The 21,456-nt window shown below is 43.8% G+C and overlaps 1 protein-coding gene across 1 annotated transcript; it reads left to right on the top strand.

Moving 5' to 3' along the window:
* The first annotated feature begins 2,881 nt into the window (after positions 1 to 2,881).
* nucks1a (nuclear casein kinase and cyclin-dependent kinase substrate 1a) lies at positions 2,882 to 18,244 on the top strand. Its single transcript, XM_079296421.1, has 8 exons — positions 2,882 to 3,183; positions 7,013 to 7,062; positions 8,347 to 8,437; positions 10,380 to 10,426; positions 10,557 to 10,712; positions 12,804 to 12,953; positions 13,914 to 14,066; positions 15,666 to 18,244. The coding sequence occupies exons 1-8, from the start codon at positions 3,167 to 3,169 to the stop codon at positions 15,923 to 15,925; spliced, it is 924 nt and encodes a 307-aa protein (XP_079152547.1). The 5' UTR covers positions 2,882 to 3,166; the 3' UTR covers positions 15,926 to 18,244.
* The last annotated feature ends 3,212 nt before the right edge of the window (positions 18,245 to 21,456 follow it).

The raw sequence follows: 21,456 nt of genomic DNA, 5'->3' as shown, positions 1-21,456 counted from the left end.
TGGACCATAGACATTTTGGAAAAAAACTGATTATCAGATGCTTCTGATTCACAGTTTTTAACAAAAAAAAGAAGGAAACATTAACAAAACAACAAATCAGCCGTCAGTTGCTCTAAACGTCTTTGAAGCAAAATGTCTGTGTCATGTTGCCAAGCAAGTAAAGGATGCCCAGGTGACTGCAGCTGCAAGGACACACTAAGAGATCACAAAGAAACTGTGAACGTGAGCTGAACAACTGCAAAGAGACACAACATGAGTTCAAAGAATGAATGAATGAATGAATGAATGAATGAATGAATGAATTTTATTTATATAGCGCTTTTCACAGACAGTACTATCACAAAGTGCTTAACAGAGCAGACATTTAAAAGCATAAAAAACACAATGTGACCCTACGGTCAATAAATTACATACACAGAGTGAATAAAAAATGTTAAAGAATAAAATTAAAATAAAATAAAAATGTAAAACAAATGTTAAGAGCAGGTCTAGGACATGGGTTTACTTTTACACAAACGCCAGCCTAAACAGGTGGGTTTTGAGCTGGCTTTTAAAAGTATCCACAGTATCTGCGAGGCGCAGAGTTGCAGGCAGAGCATTCCAGAGCCTCGGGGCCACTGCCTCAAAGGCTCGGTCACCACGGGTCTTAAATCGTGTGCGTGGGACTGACAGAAGACCTAGAGCATTTGACCTGAGAGTGCGGGCGGGTGAATAGGGGCGAAGTAGATCAGCTACATAAGTCGGAGCCTGACCGTGAAGTGCTCTGTAAGTGATAGTGAGAATTTTGAAGTGTATCCGAGATGCTACAGGAAGCCAGTGGAGAGATCGGAGTACGGGGGTGATGTGAGACCGTCGATTTGTTCTGGTGAGTAATCTGGCGGCAGAGACACAATATTACCACAAAGAGACACAATATTACCACAAAGAGACACAATATTACCACAAAGAGACACAATATTACCACAAAGAGACAGAAAATGACCACAAAGGGAGACAAAATGAGTTCAAAGGGACACAAGATGACAACAAAATGACATCAAAGAGAGGCAAAACAACCACAGACATAAAAATACTACAAAAGGGACCAAAGAAACCACAAAGAGACACAAAATGAATACAAAGCGACTAAAAATCACTACACACAAGACTGTAGCGGAACAGAGCCTTACATTAAGAAATTACAATTTCTGAATACAAAAGAAGAAGTTACACTGCCGTGGTTTGAGATTATTCCAGCTGTGTGTCACGCCCCTATTTGTCACGGGTGCCGTAAAGACTTCCGCAAAGGGCACACCGGTGTTTCCTCGCTTACAACTCCTCCGACAAGCCTCCTCGGTCCTCGATCGTTGCTCCTCGAGATGCATTTTAGGAATCGGGATATCCTTAAAGACGGATACGAGATTGATTTCTGAATCACAGGGCCGGAGGATAGCGGAGCGAGGACACGAGGGGGCAGAACATCGGGGAAATCAGAAAGGCCCCGTGTGTCTTGCTCCTAGGAGAGGTGGTGGGGGCCCAGTGTCTCATAATACGCCCATGATTCTAGAATAACTCAGCTCACTATTGTCAAACTTGCCTTAATACAGCTCTCCACAAATAATCAACTTCTTTAATCTCTGAATAGCACGGGGAGTTGGTCCGTGTTTCTGTGGGTTTATATCAGGGCTGTTTGCACATGTAGCACGAGATTAGGGTCTTGATTGAGGGACTTAAGCTCATCCGTGCTCATTACTTTCAGTATATAACTCGGTTATCTCCAGTGGTGGAAGAAGTCCTCAAACATTTTACGGAAGAAAAAGCAGAAATGCCATAGAACTACTCGGTTACAAGTAAAAGTAACTAATTCACTTTTACTTTTGGAAGTAGAATTGTGAGCATCAAAATGTACATAAAGTGCCCAAAGTAAGTACTTGTGCAGAACCATGACCCATTTCAGATAAATATATATGTATATGTACATACTATATTATAATATATATATAAATATAAATATATATAAATATATATATATATATACAGTACATACTTATAACATTATAAATGTATAATCTGGTAAAGGTGGGGTTATTTTAAACAAATTTATACCGCTTAATTTATAATAATGTATCAGTTTATTTGCTGATAATATTATAATATATATTATATTTTGGATCAATGAAATAAATCTGCAAAGCAGAGTTTTAAAATAAATATACATGAAGACATGTTGACCTAGTTGATCTGGATTCTCGTGGGTCAGTGTAAAGGTCTGAAAGTGGTAGAACGGGGTCCAAGCAATGTAGGCATTTTTTTATGACTTGAGGCAATTTGGCATTGTGAAATGTAGTTATAGATTCTCATCACAGTCTTAAGATAAGACAAAAAGCATAATTGTATGAAATCCATCACCGATATAAACTGGGTAACCTGTGCAGTTAACCTGTGAGTGTGATTTGCAGGCTTAGCAGCTTGTGATGCTCTGCAACTGTTTTCTACCTGCATCTCATGCTGCAGCGGGATGCCAGGTGGAGAGAAGGTTAGCCTCAGGAGCAGCAATACCGCACTCAACCTGATTCCTGAAACATACGTGATCATTTCATACAAAAGATGATTGTCACGAACCTATAATTAACCAATGTTGCTTTGTGGTCTTTTAGGAGCCACTAAATTAAATGTTTGCATCCAACCTGAGGGCCTCTTTTTGTTTTCTTAACAGTACTGGTTCAACCGAGCCTGCTAACGGAGGTGGGGGAACGAGATGCTAAAAGGGTTCTAACGTGCAGCCAAAGTGACCAATACAAAGGACGGTCGTGTTTCAAATCGGCCAATGAGAGGAGCGGAGTGCCGCGCTGCTCCTCTCACTGGCCCGCAGGGGCGGTGCTTGTCCTCGAGGAACCCACCCCTCGAGGCCGCAGGGTTTGGTTGCACACGGGCTGCAGTTTCAGTTTGTTTTATTCACCATTTTGAGTAGCTGAGGGTAAAAAAAAAATTTAAGAATATTTGCGTTTGGAGGACGAGTCGCCGCCGTACTTTTATTTTCACGCGCTAGCTCGGACGGCGGAGTTGTGCGCCAAGCTCGCGCTCCTCGGTGTTTCGCAGAGCGGGAACCAATATATTTTTTTCACTGTGCTGCTGCTTCTCCCCCCCTTCTTTCTTACATCCTTAACCTCTACAGTATTCCTGCAAAATGTCAAGACCAGTGAGGTAGGTGCTAAATATGTCCTCCGCTCTACGTAACGTTCATAACGGACACCGCGCAGGCAGGCTTCGCAGATAACATGCACGCCTCGACCATGTTGCGTTTTTTTTGAGCTGGGAATGTGTTTATTTCATGAAAAAATAATGGGGATGTGTGCGCGTGTGCTTCCCTGCTCGTGTGTGTTCATCCTTCCCTTTCTAACATGGATCCCAGCGGCGTGGACGGTTCGCCATGTCTTGCTGAGAGACTCGCTGTGTCGTGTCTATCATGCTTCTTTTTTTTACGAATCCATGATGTGCATTGTTGGCTGCTATGTAGGCCAAGCGGGAAAAAAAATAGGCGGTGTGAGTTAACCAGCTACGTTTTACGGCTCACTTACGCCAGGCCTGGTAATATTTTTCCCTCTCTGGCTTGAGAATGCGAATATGGCGACCCCATTCATCCAGGGGAGGCTCGGAAAACGCCAACACCCCCCCTCCCTACCACCATCGAAAATGTAAAAGAAAACGACCAGAGGAGGTGGTGTCTGGCCTCAGGATTTGATATTGTTGCCGCGCAGACTGGGTACGATACCGTAGTACGCTTGTGTCGCATTTGTATTGCATTTAGAATATTTCTGTCGGCTAAAAACAATATAAAACAGGCGTGTTGGTCTGTGAAAATGTCGTTGTCGGACAACGAGAGTTGAGCAGAGCGGATCTACATTTTGGGTGCTGGCAGTAAATTAACGCCGCTGGCTGATGTCAGAGGAAGGCGGAGAACTACAAAAAAGCCCCCAGGCCCCTTTTAATACAAATTTAAAACGTCCTTTAACTTGATTAGAAGTCATTTTTGTGCTCTCTGCTCTAATTTTAACGTTGAACCTCGAAATCTCGCGGTATTTCGGATTCGTAATGACTCATTGGTGGCCTTTAAGCGGGAATCAGTTAGTCAGAGCTGTTGGTTCTTTAAGTGGAAATTGGGGGGTTAGAGGAGCCTCCAGGAGCTGTATGAAAGTTGTGGAACCAGGTGTAATTAATGAGTTTATTGAAAAAATGAATACTCAATGTTATAAATGCATTTTTCGGGACCACCACCTCAGTCAGAAGGGACCCCCCCCCCCCCCATACCTCAAACTAATAGAACCACAACATCAGCAAGACACTTATTTTTTTATTTTTCTTTCTTTTACTTAATTAACATTAATCTTACGGTCACACACCAACAGCACCCTCAACAGTAATTTTTTGTTTTGTTTTTAATGCTATTTTTTTTATTGAAATGTGTCAATTAATAGAAGCCCAAAATTTGAAGAAACAAAATGCTTCCCCAACATGCAAAGCCATTATGACCAATGATCCATTGTGGTAACTTTGATTAAAGCTCAACCAATCTCCCCGATGCTGCAGAATAAGATTGTATTTTATATTTACTTTGTGGTCATTGGGTAAATAAATGACAGAAAACGGTGCAACTGAACTGATTGTCTCCACAAACGTGAAGTAGGGACCTGGTTGTTCACATGTGCTTTCAGTCTGACACAACACGCATGTTTTTTTTAGCTTTAGCCTAAAGCTAAAAAACATGAGTGTTGTGTAAATTAGGGCAGAAGGGAAAAAAACGTGGCCAAGTCATTCGTCTCAATTAGAGGCAATGCCATGTGGCTGTAGAAATACGTTAAAAACGAATATGATTTTACAGGGCAAACTGGCAGAATAATTAAACGTTCAGACATCGCTGTGGTATGTGGAAATAATCTAATTTAACTTGAATTATAGCAAGATTTCTGGGGGTCATCTATATTAATAATGTCCCAAAGTCAAAACACTTCACATTTTCTTGAGTTAACCCGTTAGTTAACCCCCCACACCCACACACACAAACATGAAAAAAATCTGCCAGGTTTATGTAGTTGTCCAGACAGTGTTGATGGTAAATGTAGTCCATTGAAGCTGCCAACTCTGCTATATTGACCGACCACAGCTACAAAATCGGTTCATTTTCTCCACCCAGCGCAGTGTGGCGGTGATGTAGTTGGAGGCAAAGACGACCTTCACTGAGGACTTTCTTGCTTCAATTGACTACATTTACCAGCACAACCAGCCGGCCGCTGCTGGGCAATCGTCACAGAGCCGCGACGATAACCGGAACGGGTCAAATCCATCGCTAATCAACAGCTGCAGCGCAAAACAGGCAACCCGAGTCCACTGCGGTTGTTAGCTGTGTGTCTGCACTGCCTTGTATTGCAACTCTGGCGTAACGTGAGCGAGTATTCAAGAGAGAGCAGAGCGCGTGTGTGATTCTGAGTATGAAGTTATCAGCAATGTAGCTGTTAAGTTTGTGTGTAGTCGGTGAGTAAATGCTACAACTCCAGCCACCTGCTGATTAAAGTGGAGTGGGTTAGCCTGTGAAGTTAGCTACACCTTCGGCTCTGGCTAACTTACCGTAAGTGGTTAATTATTAACAACCCTAGTAGGGCATGAAATGTTCTGTTTTTGTAATGTAATACAAACTTACTTTTTTCCCCCTGCATCTGAATTTCTGGGGTAGTGATACATGATAGTGACAAATACCCAAATATGTTAAAAAAAACAACAACAAATCTATTAAACACTCTGTGATAGTTTTTCTGCTGCATTTAGTCCGGCTAACTAACTGACTGGGCCCTTGCTGGTTGGATATCCCCAGTTTGAATATAATGACTAGTAGAGCTGCAGTTAGCAATCATTTTCATTATCTTTGTTCAATGAACCAATCATTTTCTTGATCAATTGTTTTGTCTGTAAAATGTCAGAAGATGGTGAAAAATGCCCTTTGTCATTTTTCACAGCCCACTGATGTCCTCAGCCATCTTGTGTTGTCCAAACAGACCATTCAAAGTCTTCAGCTTATCATTTACAACAAACACAACTATCAATTCGTCCCACTTGAGAAGGAAAAATAGTTGCAGATTTATCTTCTGCCGATTGATCGGCTGATGTTTGGTGCTTTTAATGAATTGCAATGGCTTCTTTCACGCTTCGTCTATTCCAGTGTTAAAAGTAATTTCTGGGAAAGGTGCCTGGCCCGTTTGAATGTGAGAACAAATCGTAACTCGAAGCAAAAAAAACAACCCACAGAAGGATATGCAGACTTCCTAGAACGTTGTTGGCTAGTACCACACAGGACGTTGCGCTCTCTGATGTTCCTGACATGTGAACGGTAATGCTGTTACACATGTCTGAGGCTTTGACTGTGGTGGGTGTTGGGGTGTGTGTGTGTGTGTGTGTGGGGTTGTAATCTAAGGACTTGTAAAAGTTTCTGGCACCGTGACCCTTCCCCCTCCCTTCCAACCACACACACACACACCTTTCCAGCGTGGCTAGGATCCACAGATGTGTAACCAGTGCTTGCAGACTATTTCATTTTGACCTTTTTTGTGTTTTAAAAGTTTGTGTGCTGTATGTAAAGCACTCAAGATTGTGTTTGAAAGGTATTCACATCAATGAAGGATGATTTATCTCTGGTTTTAACCTCGCACCAATGCGGCTTCAAGAGGTGTGTGTTACCTGAGCTATAGTCGACTGCTGTCACCTGAGGCTTCCCCCATATACACTTCTCCATTGGCCATGGAAACTGTAGAAGGTAGACTAGTGTCCAGTTCAGTGCCCCCCAGCTGGTTTGTGGTTTCACTAACAAAACTTTCATACACAGCGGACTTGTTGCTGTTGAAATGTGGACATGACCTCTTACATCTCTGTAGCCCCCCCCCCCCGCCCCACAGCACTATTTGCATGTCTAATATTAGGCGGGGGCAGTGAAGTAACTGTGTCCTGTGTAAACGTAATGTGATACAGTGTGTATTCTTCTTCACAGGAACAGGAAAGTGGTGAACTACTCACAATTCAACGAGTCTGATGATGCAGGTAAGATATGCCTGTCAATATATGTGCTCGTAACGGTGGGCGATATGGATAAAAGCCCTACTTTGTGTGGTATTTTACACTGTGATAGCCATGTATACTGTAATATATTGACTGGAAAGTGAATTGAGACATTGTTAATGGATGGAAAAATAAAGACAGTAATGTCTGTATTTTGGCTGATCTGGCAAATTAAGTTCCTGGTCGATCAAGGCACCTTGTTCCATTGATGCAAAAGGAAAAAATCCAATAATACCATAAAGTCCTGCTCATTGATATGCAACATTGTCCAGAATGGTCAAATACATCCCCAGATATTGAAGGTATTAAGTGTAAACAAATTGGCAACATTTCTGACTAAAGGCTTGTTTATTACTTGCATATTTGTCAACCCAATATTGTAGAACTGCTACTGAGGGGAAGCCCAAAACCCGATCATCATGCGGAGTTAAACAGCTCGTTCTTTATTTTAACATGAAACAATTCAGAGATATTTCATTACCTTTCTTAATCCAGCAATTATCTTGGGATGTCACAATACCAGGAATGTAGTAGTGGATACAAATATCAGTAAAATATGTTATCGGTCCCTGATGATCGGCCCCATCTCTTTTGGCAAAAACAACAAGATTGCCTTTGAACACATCATGGTAACTAAATAATGCAGCTTTGGCCAACACTAATTTTAACTTAATAAAACTTGAACACATCATAATGTAGCCTCTGTAATTTAGCTGTTAGCTTCGTTATTGAGCCAATCAATACCGGCTGCTTCCAGCTAACAATAAATAGTTCCCCTCCTGCCGGTTTCAACACCATTTTTTTGTTCACAATGTAGCATTATCATGGAGATTTGTTTATCGTCCTCAGGCAACGGCTGTCACAATATCCGCATTATCGCAATACTGTTGACAATCCAAGAGCAGTGGATGGCAAGCAACCACCACGAGCGATTTGGTCACGCTTTTTATTTTTTAATTCTTTGCAATGGGAGTGCAGCATATTTACTCTATGCTACTAACAAACGGCAACAGCGTGACAAGGCGCTGAGCACGGCACTTTTTTTCTTTTTTGCCGCTGAGAGTTGAAACTCGTTCAACACCGCATAACTATTGTGCCATTTCCTCTGTGAAGTCTTCCACATATGCTACAAATATCTCTATTGAGTGTGACTTTGAAAAACATGCAGTAAAACTATTAGTCTGTGTGGCCAGCTGCAAACGATAACATGTCCTTGTATGTGGATTCATGCGAGTGAAATACTCAAATCTTGTCCCCTCTCTGCAGATGAGGAGTATGGCGAGAATAAGCCCAAGAAGGTGCGCGCAACCCCTCGTGAGCCCAAGCACAAGCTCTCAAAGAACTCACAGGAGGACAGGTGAGTCCTCGGGATAGATTGGGAGCACTGGCGGTGCTGAACGGCTCTCTGTAGCATGTTTAGTGCTGTGACATTTTTAGACAATGTGTTGATTTTATGGGTTTATCCTTGAAAGCATGACACGTTTACATGTGTTTCACTAATGACAATGTTGAACCATGCTTCAACACATTGATGCAGAGAGGAGCCAAATTTGGCCCCCGACGAACACGGCAGCTTTTGTATGAGCAGGGTAGATGCAACCCACCTGAGGTAGTTGGGCAGAGTCAGCACTTATGCTGCGTTCACGCCGGTCGCGTTGATTTTTTGACGCACTGCAAAAAAGCGTCCAACGCACTGCACAATCGCGTCCAACGCGCCGCCGGTTGTGTTCACACCAAACGCCGCAAAATCTCGTAGCGCCGGAGAGGGGGCGTGGTTTATCGTCCTGGAAGCCGTTCACCTGGCCGCCATTTCTTTCCGCTGTCAACCGTGAAAGGAATAAGGACAATTGCTGCTTTGTACGTGTTGTGGAAGTCCCTCAAACATCGGAATGCCAAACGCCGTCATGTCTGGTTCATAATATTGTTCAGAGGAGCTCCGTGGATTGTATCGAGCTGTATTCACTGTCTAGCAAGCCACCGGTCGCTGTTTACTACAGCTGTAGGAACACAAAATAAACTGATTTGGCTGTGATTCAACGGCAATAAACCGACAAAAAGGGACTCCGAAATAACTACACAATGATGCCGATTTGTACTTGTCTTCTCTGACAAAAAGGGACTCCGAAATAACTACGTAATGATACCGATTTGTAGGTTACTTGTCTTCTCAATGGAGCTCTGATGGATCGGTGCTAGGCTATGCTAACATCGTAGCAGCTCCACCAGCACTCAATAACGTCACGTAGACGTAAATACGGCAGCGTCTATTCATTGTTTGTACCGTATGGTTTACACACACACATGCATACACATAGTTTGGTCTGGTCTCTATTGATATGAGGTATCGTAGCGCTCTGGGTGAACACAGACGGCTACAGGATTTATTTCCTGATTCAACAACGGCAGGAAGCCAGTGATGACAGGGGGAGCAACTCAACGCTGATAGGCTATCGCGCCACAGCGTCACGCGATTATGTCGCTGAAGTTGAAAAATGTCAACTCGCGCGTTGGCGATTTTGCCGCATCCACTGCACTGCAATAACGCGTCCAACGCGCCGCGCCATCGCAAAATCGCGGCGCGCCAGTCTCATCGCGTCTGTGCATAGACTTTGTATGTAATCTCGACGCGCGTCAAAAAATCAACGCGACCGGTGTGAACGCAGCATTAGACACCAGGATGGAGTATATAGAAGGTCACGGACCACTCGACATCCTTGAGGAGCTGCTGGCTTAGGTGTGTGCGAGATGACACTGAGGGGCGACAGTTAGTCGAAAACATGGGAGCTCCCGAAGAGGTTAGCATAGATGCTGCAATAGCATCATCTAGCAAGTACTAGAGTGTTTCTTCATTAAAAGAAAAGCAAAGAACGGCTCTGCAGGCTTTTCTACGTGGAACAGATTTATTTGCTCTTCTCCCGACCTGCTTCGTTAAGAGTTGATTGACTGATGGTTCGTCCAATCTCCTGCCAAGCACCTGTTCTTTTCCAAACACTTTCCAATGACTGCTTCTCGGGCGCTTCTGCATAACAAACCATCTGGCGGGTCAGGTTAGCAGAGAAAGGGTAGTTGATCAAATGCATGTTGAGAAGGGAGTACCAGTTAATTCATCTTGTAGGGTGCATAGAAATCTATGATTGTTTACCTCATCCGTGGAAGAATTAGAGCATGTGTTGCATTTTGCTTGTTTGTTGAATATTTATTTGAATAATAAATTGCCGATTAAAGTCTGTGCCTTTGTTCAACATCTCCCTGGGTACCCTAGTTGCTAAGACGTTTGTTTTCCCTAATCTTTGTTCCAGTGAGGAGTCTGATGAGAAGCTCACCAAACCCAAAAATGAGTCAGCAGGTAAGTTGAGTCTATTGTCCGATTTTTAGACGAGAGCGTTTGGCTCCGGCGCTTATGGGAAAACAACAGGAATTTGAATGGCGGAGGCCGAACACAGGTGAACTGACTCTCCTCTGTGTCGCTGCTGCAGATGACTTTGGCAGCGAGGAGGAAGACAACGACTTTGGCGGGGAGGAGGAGGAGGAAGACGGGGGAAGCGACTACGAAGAAAAAAAAGGCAAAAAGGGAAAGAAAGCCAAGGTGGAGAAGCCCGCCAAGAGAGGGCCGAAGAGAAAACGGCCTGCAGGTAAAGATTCGTGTTTCTTCCCTCTACATATCGAAGGGATCATTCTATAACTATAAATATCAATTCCACTGTTTTTTTAAACTGGATTTATGAGCAATGCAATGGAATATAATATTCATAACTATGTTTTTATCGGTGTGATTGGTTTGTTGCCTAAACGTTAAGAGATTTCTGGCCTAAAGCCCTGAAGGCAAACTTCCCCCATGTGCTCTTCACGGAGTCCGCCATGTTTCTACAGTAGCCTAGAGCGGACAAACCAAACCAAACCGTGGCTCTACAGAGACCACACACACACACACTGCGCCTTTAAGATTTACAGATTAAAGAAAACCAAAAAGCTGCGCTGTGTCTGTGCTCATCATGGAGGAAAACTATGAAGGATTTTGACAGAATGTACCTAAATGAAATATGGCTGAATTTAATAAAAGAAGTCGGTCAGTTTTTCAACTGGAGTGGCTTTGGATATGTGTGCAGCCAGATGATGTTTCCTAGCTGTGACATGCACTGATCCAGGATGTTTTGGAAGGCCAGGCGGAGGCGCTTGTGGAATTGGTGCCATCGACATCGATCTTTTGATACGTGAAGATCTAAAACGACTTGTTGACAGGCAGCACTGCATGTGCTCTCCCTGACGCGCTCCTCAAGCTCATTCTTCCCACAATCCCCGGCTGATTGTGACAGATTGAGTCGTTTGCCTCCAGCATTCTCCAACACTGCGACGCTCTGCTTTGAGTTATCGCTGCGAGTCGAAGGTATGATTTGATCAATCGGTCATCTACGGAGCTCGGGTCTGGTGGATGTTGCCGGCATCGCTTCTTTTTGTGACCAATCAGGTGACGAGGTGATAGTCTAAACAACGTCCTCATTACACATACATCTGTGCCCCTTTTCCCCTGTCAGGTTCTAATTTAAAGCTGCTGGGGTTGGGAGATTGTTTATTTGTGGCTGATTTAAATTCCCTAAATAACTGCCTTTATACTGCCTCATCAGAGGTCAAATGAATAATTAACCTCGACAGGCACAATGTATGTGCTCTCAGTCATGACCTGGCAGTATGAGGGCTTCAAATGTCCGACAACGCAGCTGCATTGTTTCACTGGCTTTTCATTACACATTGTATGTTCCATTTTAAGGCATCGCAATCCACTACTGCGTAGCTTTGTTACCCAGAATGCACCCCCTGGTTTACAGGATGACTGCTCCCAACAGAAACCCTAAAAGCTCTAGGAAATCAGATTTAGAATAGAGTTTCTCCAAATTTACATTTAGATCTGCTAATGGGTGAAAAAACAGCTCTTGCTTCACTGGTCAGTGAGTCGGACTGTGAGGGTGTTTCTTAGGTTCCATATTTGTGACGAACCAATCGGCCTTTCTCATGTTTGTTATTCTGGGGGAAAATATCTATAGAACAGCAGGAAATGCTGAACAATTTGTTTATCACGTGTATAGAAATGAGTGGCATTAACATCCAGATTGATAAAAAAAATTAACTTTTATTAGAAGTGGGTCAAGCACGGCACGGATTATTCGCGCCATTCCCGTTTGATGCACCGGAGAGGGGGCGTGGCTGCCGTTGATAACTTAAGCCATTTATATCCGCCATCGACGATGGAAGAAATAACCTCTATCTCTGCTTAGTACTAGTTGTGGAAGTCCCCGATATCACGGGGAACTGAACGGCGTCTTGTCTGGATCATAACATAGTCCAGAGGAGCTCCGTGGATTTTATCGAGGTTTATTCACTGTGTCTAACAAGCCACACGTCGGCTGTTTACTACAGCTTTATGCACACAAAATAAACAGATTTTGCTGTGATTTAACTGCAATAAACGGACAAAAAGAGATGCCGAAGTAACTACATAACGATGCTGATTTGTAAAAAGTTTGAATTCATGTTTTGTTGGTTCTCCCGCCATCGCAAATGTTTGTCACTCCAGTCTCATCGTGTCTGTGCATGGACTTTGTATGTAATCTACTCTGCGTTTGGTGTGAACTATGACATCAGTAATTCATCAGCTGCATGAAGCCTTTAATACCACTGTTGTAAATCCTTTTTTTTTTTTTTTTTTTTACTGTGTGTTCTTTGCGCAGATGACAGTGACGACGACAAGGAAGTGAGTCGAAAGCGCACAGTGCGCCAGGCGGCCTCCAAGGCCGTGTCCAAACAGAGGGAGATCCTGCTGGGAGATGCAGGCAGCGAGGACGAGGAGCACGAAGACCAGGAGGAGCCCTACAACGACCGTATGTACAGAAAATATGGATAGACTGAGAATCCACACAATCAGTATTAATTCATAGTTTACCTGCAAAGATTCGTGCCAGACAGTGGTTAATTTTAAACTAGTGGTGCAAAGGATCTTAAAACTCATTCAGATGACTGATCAGATCAGCACAAAAGACAAGGGAGCAAATGTAACTTTTAGAGATCCCTGATCACGTTGTTTTTTTTGCCGACGATACTAATTGCAGATCATTGATGATCCATATTTTACAGATACAGATCCCTTTGTTGTTTGATGATACAACAAGGCTCCAGACTACTTTATTCCAAGTTTCTCACTAACACTACATTTTACGAGATTACATGTGAACACATCATGACCACGTTATGATTTACCTTTGCCCAATTCTCATTTTCACTGAACAGAGCCTGAACGCATCATAATGAAAGTGAAGGGATCCTTCGTTGGTTAGCCGTTAGCCGTGCTGCAGTTGTTACTCGTTCTGTTGATTTAAACACGGATTGGTTGTTAACGATGTAACACTATCAGAGATCCCTGACTAAGAAAGCAGGAATGTTGATGTCCTGATCGCCTATTTTATTGACTGTCGGCGGATAACGGTCGTCAGTGAAACTTGATTTCACACTGTGATGGTTAACACGTGCTGAAACACGAGGTATCAACAATGGTCCGTTACACGACCAGTTTAAACCCCCCACCGCTAGATGGCAGTGTTGTAATCTATCTTCAGCCAAAGAGAAGGAAACATGGCGAGTATATGGGCATAAAAAAGTATGATGAACAAATTGACTTACCTACTCTTAAAACATTCTTTTCTACAGATCTCCACGAAAACAAACTTTTAAAAAATGAGTGTGAGACGTGGTATTGTGGTGAACTAATCAACATTGTAAATATATAAGAGGTCCATGTTACACCTGTGTTGAAAACATCCTCATGCCTCCTTTTTTGTGTTCAGCTGACGAGTCCGGCAGCGATGAGGACTTCACGGTGGAGGACGATGACGACAGTGACTATGGTCGCTCCAAGAAGAGGGGCAAGAAGGTGATCCGACGGGGACGGCCGGACAAGAAGGAGAAGAAAAGCCCCAAGCCCCGACTAAAGGCCACAGGTGAGGGTCCTTTGGTTCTGTCCCAAAAATAAATGTCAATAATTTAGACCAATCAGCTTAGTCGTTCGGAATCATTTCCGAGCCGAACTGGAGCCTGGCGCTCTGTCTGTGTAAAAGTATCTAAACACGGCTCTAAAGCACAGCTGGTGTTCCTGGCAGTGTCTGAAATACACGAGGGCAAAGGGCAAAAATGCCCCTACGAAATGTCATTTTGCCCCCGATATCACTAGGAGAGGGGCAAACAATGCCCCCGAACTTTCTAAACAAATAAAAAAAAGCGGAGCGCTTCTTAATCAGACATACTGCGAGACTGCGGTCAACTCAGCAGACACTTGCATGTTAGTGCACCAATATGCTGAAATTCACGGTAAACTCATTCAAACGGCGCAGATCGGGAGCAAGCGAAGGACTTTGAAAGTTAACGGAAAGATTAACGTGAGACAACATCCGGTTTCTTCAGACGAAACATCCGGTTTTCAGAATAAGATGCCAACAAAGTATAAATATTGCATAATGGTAATTCGATTAAATTAATTATATTCACATTAAGTATAACACATGCTACCTGCATCTCGTGAGTTAAAGGGAAAATTTGAGGGTTGCTGGAAATGAATAATACCTGACTGACGGTCAATTAAGATATTTTACTAAGTAAAAGCTCTGAACTGGCACATTGGCACAAATTTTTTTAATTTTTAAGGTGCTCTAAAAAAGTTTTTCTCAAAAATTCCACACAATGACACAGGACAAGGACAAAAATGGGTAATATTTGAGGTGCTACAAAAATATCTTTCTCAATAATTCCAGACAATGACTGATGTATATTTAATCAAGGCATCATAGACTTAATAATTGTTAATAGTTGTTTAAAAAATGTAATAATAACAATAAATAACCACAAAGAAATAAGAATAAAATTGAATATGATTGTCTGATTTATGTTTGTTTTTTGTTTTAAAAAATCGAAGAAAACACATTGAATCTGTAGACTACGGCCTAATAGTCTCATTGCCATTTGATGACAATTGCTCATATACTGTAAGCATAAATAAGTATATTTATTATTCTGAACAAAGGTTAAATGTTATTTCACAAGTTTCAAAAAGTGCCCCCAATTATTTGAAAATGCCCCTGGATTTCAGTCAGTGGGGGCAAAAATTGCCCCCAAATAAATATGTCGTCGTCGAACCCTGGTTCCTGGGGTCCACAGACTCATCGCAGCCAATGAGAACACACGACACGGGTTAGGGGCGGACTTTGGGGGTCATCCGAAAACAGAGGAATTTGACAATAAATCGAGCTAAATTTCGAGCACTTTGTTTAACGGAAGGATGGAACGTTGTTTGATTACTCTATCGAAGCACTTTCTCTGATTAAAAACATAGTGACAAATAGTCATCAGATTCATTGGTATGCGTTACATTTTGGTGGTTTCTTATTGAATTGTTGAAATTGAATTCAGCCACCACGTAATTAGACACATCTGATCACAACATGTGTTTACATTATAAAACACAGAATTTGGGGGGAAATGAAACTGAATCTGTAAGTTGAACGTAATGTGATGATGGAGAACTGATTTGACTCTTTGCTGCCCAGTGACCCCCAGCCCGATGAAAGGAAAGGGGAAGGGGCGCCCGAGCACCAAGGCCCCCGAGAAGAGCTCACCCAAAGAAGAGGAAGAGGAGGACCCCGAGAGTCCCCTAGAGGAGGAGGAGGAGGAGGTTGTGGAGAAGAAGAAGGAGACCTCCCCTGCCCCCAAGACGACGAAGGAGGCCCCAGGAGGAGACGAGGAGGAAGACGAAGAGGAGGAGGAGGAGGACGGCTCAGAAGAGGAGGCGCCCTCTGGAGAAGACTAGAAGTACCCGCTGAAGCCCATCCTCTCATGTCTCTCTCTTCTCAAAAGTTCTTGTTTTCTTTCATTGCTCTGCGTTTTAGAATCATTATTTTTGTTTCATCTCCTGGTGGCCTGGCTCAACGGTTTGGACTTGGTGTGCTTCTTTTTTGGTTGTTTTTTTCTTTTCCTCCCCTCCAACCAAGACATTGTGCTGATTACCGTGCGGCGTATGTAAGGAGTCAGCCCTCCTGTCACCACCATCTACATACTGCATCCTAGTGTGAACGTGTCTTCCTTTACCCAGAGCTCCGTGCTAGTGAGCATCCGTCCTGAGTGTGAACAAAACCACTTCCCCTCTATGTTTAAGTTTACTCTCTGTGTGCGGTTACTGTGAGTATTGTCCGGGGCTTTCTCGGTATCGGATACGAAAGCGCCGTATTTACAAAGCGACGCTTGAGTCAACGCGCGGGGCTGCGGGCCTTTACCCTCTCTTTGGTACCTTGTGCTTTTAAACCAGGAGCATGTTCCTTAACAGGGCAGCGTTAGCTAAATAGTTATTTTACAACCTGTTCTGTCGGTTAAAGCAGCTTTCATTTTTCCTTTTCATTATTTGTTTAGGTCACCCTGCTGTTTCAGACTGTATTGGTGCTGAACTCTTGTTGTGTGGCTGCTGCTTCGTATATCAGTTGAACCCGTTTCAAGGTGCGCTGTGTGGAGTGGTGGGTCACCGCTGAGTGTTTGCTACACGCCGGACTGCCACTGTCGCACGTTTCCAGCGAGCATGTGTGTGTTTTTATGCACTTGATTAAATGTGTATGCTTGTAAGACGGACTGGCTTTATTTCTCTCATCTGCGGCCGATGTTAAACGGTTGTTACGTGTCGGGCTTTCTTTACGGCGCGCCATTGCGCGCCGTAAAGCGCGCAATGGCGTTGCCCCCCCCCCCCCGCATTGCCCCCCCCCCCCCCCCCCCCCCCCCCTGCATGGCTACAGCATCTTCTCGGCATTCAAACCCTTGTGCCAGGCACCCTTCATTTATTCAGTTTGTTTTTATTTTTCTGAAATGCAAGAAGAGATGTTTCTTTGTTTTCTTTTCTTTTTTGAGAGTTCAAAAGAAAAATGAATGTCATTGTTTTAATTCTCTATTCAGATTTTTTTTGTAATGTTTGTTTTTTAAGAAAAGAAATAAAATGTATCTTGATTTTAAAGAAAAAATGTTGACCCTATCCAATCTGTTGAACCGATGGTTGGACCAGCCACCCCCCCCCCCCCCAGAATGGTTCCTGTTGGTATTCTTTTTTCTCAGAGCATTTGTTAACTCATTCGTGTTTCACAAGCGGATCCATTTTTCAAATGACCAGTACTGACACTCGGAGAAGATTGAAATAAAGTGGGCAGCTCAGTATGTATCCGGCATTTGTTTGTCCATTAATGCCTTCATTGAGTTGAGTTGTCGGTCGGGGCTCTGATGTCGTTGTCGGAGACCTGAGAATGTAATCCGTCCTCGTGTTTTAGCTTTTTTTGCTCCAAGCGGCAAATTGGGCTCAGAACAACCCAGCAAAGTCTATGATCAACAGACCATCCAAAGCCATACACAATCTCAGAACTAGTGACTCTGTGATCAATCAGGTGCACAACTTGTGAGATTGCCCTTTTTTCATTTTTATTTCAATAAATACTGTTTTGATAAGAAAAAGCTTCTATTGTGACCGTGGGAACATAATACATGTATTCTGATTGGTCCCATGGCTGCAATATGAACAGTCCTGGGTGTCTACAGGACACGCGTGAGCCTCGTCCGTGGTTCAGAAGCACATTGAATTCTTTTACAACTGTCCTTAGGGCGTTTTTCTACGTCCAGGTCCTGAATTGGCACCAAATCTGTAATGTAATTTTAAGACGATTTGATATAAATAAGGAAAAAAACAAGTTGTTTCTACCAATCTAAAGCTCAGAGAGCTCCGATGGCCTGTAGTTCATCGTCCAACAGGAGACACATGGCATAAGGCCGTGAATTTCTCCTCTTTTCATCCATTCTGAGATTTCCTCTGTTGTATTGGTTTTGGTGTTTGTTTTCGGGGTTCTTTTTCTACCTTCAGTTGTACTGGCAATGTTAATGTAAGCCAAGCTGTGATCCCTACAGGACACCCAGAGCAGGAGCTTCTGTCAGTAGTGTGGAAAGGGAACGCTGAACTAAAATCTTTTGCATGTTTTGGGGAAAAGTGCGACATGATGCTGGTAATGGCAATATTGTGGTCTTACAAAAAAAAAAGAGAGTATTAACAACGACAATGTTCATAATGTTTTGGTTTCCCAGCTTCTAATAAAGGCGACCGACTTTTTCTACGGATTTAACTACTTGTTTTGTGACATCGAGCTCTGTGTCATGTGGCTTTGGTTTTTATAGTGGTCTGCAATGTCCCGTGTCTGCCACCCTGTGGCGCTGTGTGCAGCAAAGCAGACTGCTGACATACTCAATGACTGATAGGAATGTTTTTATAGTCATTGTGGTGGTTTTCATTTTACAATCAATGGAATGACAAATCTGCTGACGTCCTCATCAGCGTGTCGGCAGGAGACGAAATCACATAAATATAGGAAACGATAAGATAAAGAGACGGATGGAAAAGTACAGATAGGTGTAGAAAGAAAAGCTAAGCTCTGATCTTACACATCAAAGTGTGTGGAGTGCAGTCGTACGCATATGTGAAAGAAGTATCCTATAAAGTGTATGAAGCCATTAGTGTCTCCAGAGGGAGCTTGGGGACAAAATTCACCAAGTGATGTCATTGAGTCAGCGTCCGCTGGGGCTGAAGAGAAACATCTGGAGGTGTGGAGTTAGAAAGAAGCTTACTAGACCTCCGCAGTCCGCTCCTCGTCTTTGCCGAAAGCTCCAGGCTATGTTAGCCACCATTAGCATAAAACACCCAGGATCGCAGACCAAACTTGTCAATGGTCAAGTTGCATAATGGGTAATGTCTGCACCAGGTTTCATCAAGGATATATAAAAAAAAGATACCTCTGGTTCTGTATCAATTTTCATCCTTTTGTTTTTAGCAATGTTATCGGAGTGCAATGCTAAATGGATGGAGCATCAAACGACACAAAGGTTCTACACTTATGTCTCGAATATCCAGAACTGGGGAAATGTACAAAAACGCTTTTGAATCACATACGAGGTTTAAAGGTGAAGAAGTCACTCAGACAATATGGGGCCACTGCGTTAAAGTGTGTTTTCACACAATACCTCGGATTCAGAAAATTGAAGCCAATACGGAAGTGTCTTAAAACTTGCATTCTCTCTAGTGTCCACCAGGGGGGACTCTGGTTGTATAGAAGTCTATGAGAAAATTACTCTACTTCTCTCTTGATTTATTCCCTCAGTAAACATGAGTTTGTCAAAATGTCAAACATGAGTCAATCTCTGGTTTCAAGTCTTCTTCAATTCAGCACGATCATTTAGTAAATGATGGTCAATTTAGAGTCAAACAGACCATAAAGCAGGGTATGCTTTAGGGCGGGGCTACTGTGATTGACAGGTCGCTACTGCGGCGTTGTCCGTTCTGGGCGTTGTCATATAGTAAATGGAATGTACTTACATAGACTTCTAGTCTTTCCGACCACTCAAAGCGCTTTCACATGCAAGGTGCCACCTTCCTATCAGGATCTACCCAACATTCACACACACACACACACACACTCTCACCGTAGCCACAGCTACGGCAGCATATTTGGGGTTAAGTGTAAATACGTTACACAAACTGTATGCTACAAATTGATTTGGGCAAAACAAAAAAAAACACTTGCACCACCCCTTCAAAGTTCCAATGAATGAATAAAACTAAAAATTAAATTCAATCTGATTAGCAGGTGAGTATATTTACCAGGCCCGCGAGAGTGATGCTGGTATTGTTTGCACCTTGTGAGTCTGTGTGTGTGTCATCGTGGCAAAATGTGGTCCTGGAGACCCTTACTGTAGTGGGAACTCTGCCAGATGTTTATCCACCGCGGACACTTTATGCCCCCGGTGTGATTTGGTGCAAGACGGTCTCTAGTTTCAATTGTGATCATTTCAGACAATTCTCTATAACTGAATGAAAGTCTTCAACATTGTATTGCAAAAGAGACGATCAACTAGGCCTTTAACACATCATCCATTTTAAAATGTCATTCTGTATTCACTGCAGGTGTTGCTGGCAATTTGCCTCGGCAACTGCCTTAAGAGCGTGAAGGCTTACATGGCCTCAGCCTGCTGCTGCTTCAGCCTGCTGCTGCTTCATGCTGCTGCTGCTTCATGCTGCTGCTGCTGCTGCTGCTTCATGCTGCTGCTGCTTCATGCTGCTGCTGCTTCATGCTGCTGCTGCTTCATGCTGCTTCATGCTGCTGCTGCTGCTGCTTCATGCTGCTGCTGCTGCTTCATGCTGCTGCTGCTTCATGCTGCTTCATGCTGCTGCTGCTTCATGCTGCTTCATGCTGCTGCTGCTGCTGCTGCATGCTGCTGCTGCTGCTGCTTCATGCTGCTGCTGCTTCATGCTGCTGCTGCTGCTGCTTCATGCTGCTGCTGCTTCATGCTGCTTCATGCTGCTGCTGCTTCATGCTGCTTCATGCTGCTGCTGCTTCATGCTGCTGCTGCTTCATGCTGCTTCATGCTGCTGCTTCATGCTGCTTCATGCTGCTGCTGCTTCATGCTGCTTCATGCTGCTGCTGCTTCATGCTGCTTCATGCTGCTTCATGCTGCTGCTGCTTCATGCTGCTTCATGCTGCTGCTGCTTCATGCTGCTGCTGCTGCTTCATGCTGCTGCTGCTTCATGCTGCTGCTGCTTCATGCTGCTGCATGCTTCATGCTGCTGCTGCTTCATGCTGCTGCTGCTTCATGCTGCTGCTGCTTCATGCTGCTTCATGCTGCTGCTGCTTCATGCTGCTTCATGCTGCTTCATGCTGCTGCTGCTTCATGCTGCTGCTGCTTCATGCTGCTGCTGCTTCATGCTGCTTCATGCTGCTGCTGCTTCATGCTGCTTCATGCTGCTGCTGCTTCATGCTGCTTCATGCTGCTGCTGCTTCATGCTGCTGCTGCTTCATGCTGCTTCATGCTGCTGCTGCTTCATGCTGCTTCATGCTGCTGCTGCTTCATGCTGCTTCATGCTGCTGCTGCTTCATGCTGCTTCATGCTGCTTCATGCTGCTGCTGCTTCATGCTGCTTCATGCTGCTGCTGCTTCATGCTGCTGCTGCTTCATGCTGCTGCTGCTTCATGCTGCTTCATGCTGCTGCTGCTTCATGCTGCTGCTGCTTCATGCTGCTTCATGCTGCTGCTGCTTCATGCTGCTGCTGCTTCATGCTGCTGCTGCTTCATGCTGCTTCATGCTGCTTCATGCTGCTGCTGCTTCATGCTGCTTCATGCTGCTGCTGCTTCATGCTGCTGCTGCTTCATGCTGCTTCATGCTGCTTCATGCTGCTGCTGCTTCATGCTGCTTCATGCTGCTGCTGCTTCATGCTGCTGCTGCTTCATGCTGCTTCATGCTGCTTCATGCTGCTGCTTCATGCTGCTGCTGCTTC

This window comes from Melanostigma gelatinosum (assembly GCF_949748355.1).
Source record: "Melanostigma gelatinosum genome assembly, chromosome: 3".
Classification (NCBI taxonomy): Eukaryota; Metazoa; Chordata; class Actinopteri; order Perciformes; family Zoarcidae; genus Melanostigma; species Melanostigma gelatinosum.
Note: the sequence above shows the minus strand (reverse complement) of the source record. Positions and strands in the feature narration are given on the sequence as shown.

What these genes read in the sequence shown, in the direction of transcription:
- nucks1a (XM_079296421.1), top strand. An exon ending in CAACGAGTCTGATGATGCAG is followed by an intron (nt 7,063 to 8,346) that starts GTAAGATATGCC and finishes CCCTCTCTGCAG; the next exon opens with ATGAGGAGTATGGCGAGAAT. An exon ending in GGAGGAGCCCTACAACGACC is followed by an intron (nt 12,954 to 13,913) that starts GTATGTACAGAA and finishes TTTTGTGTTCAG; the next exon opens with CTGACGAGTCCGGCAGCGAT.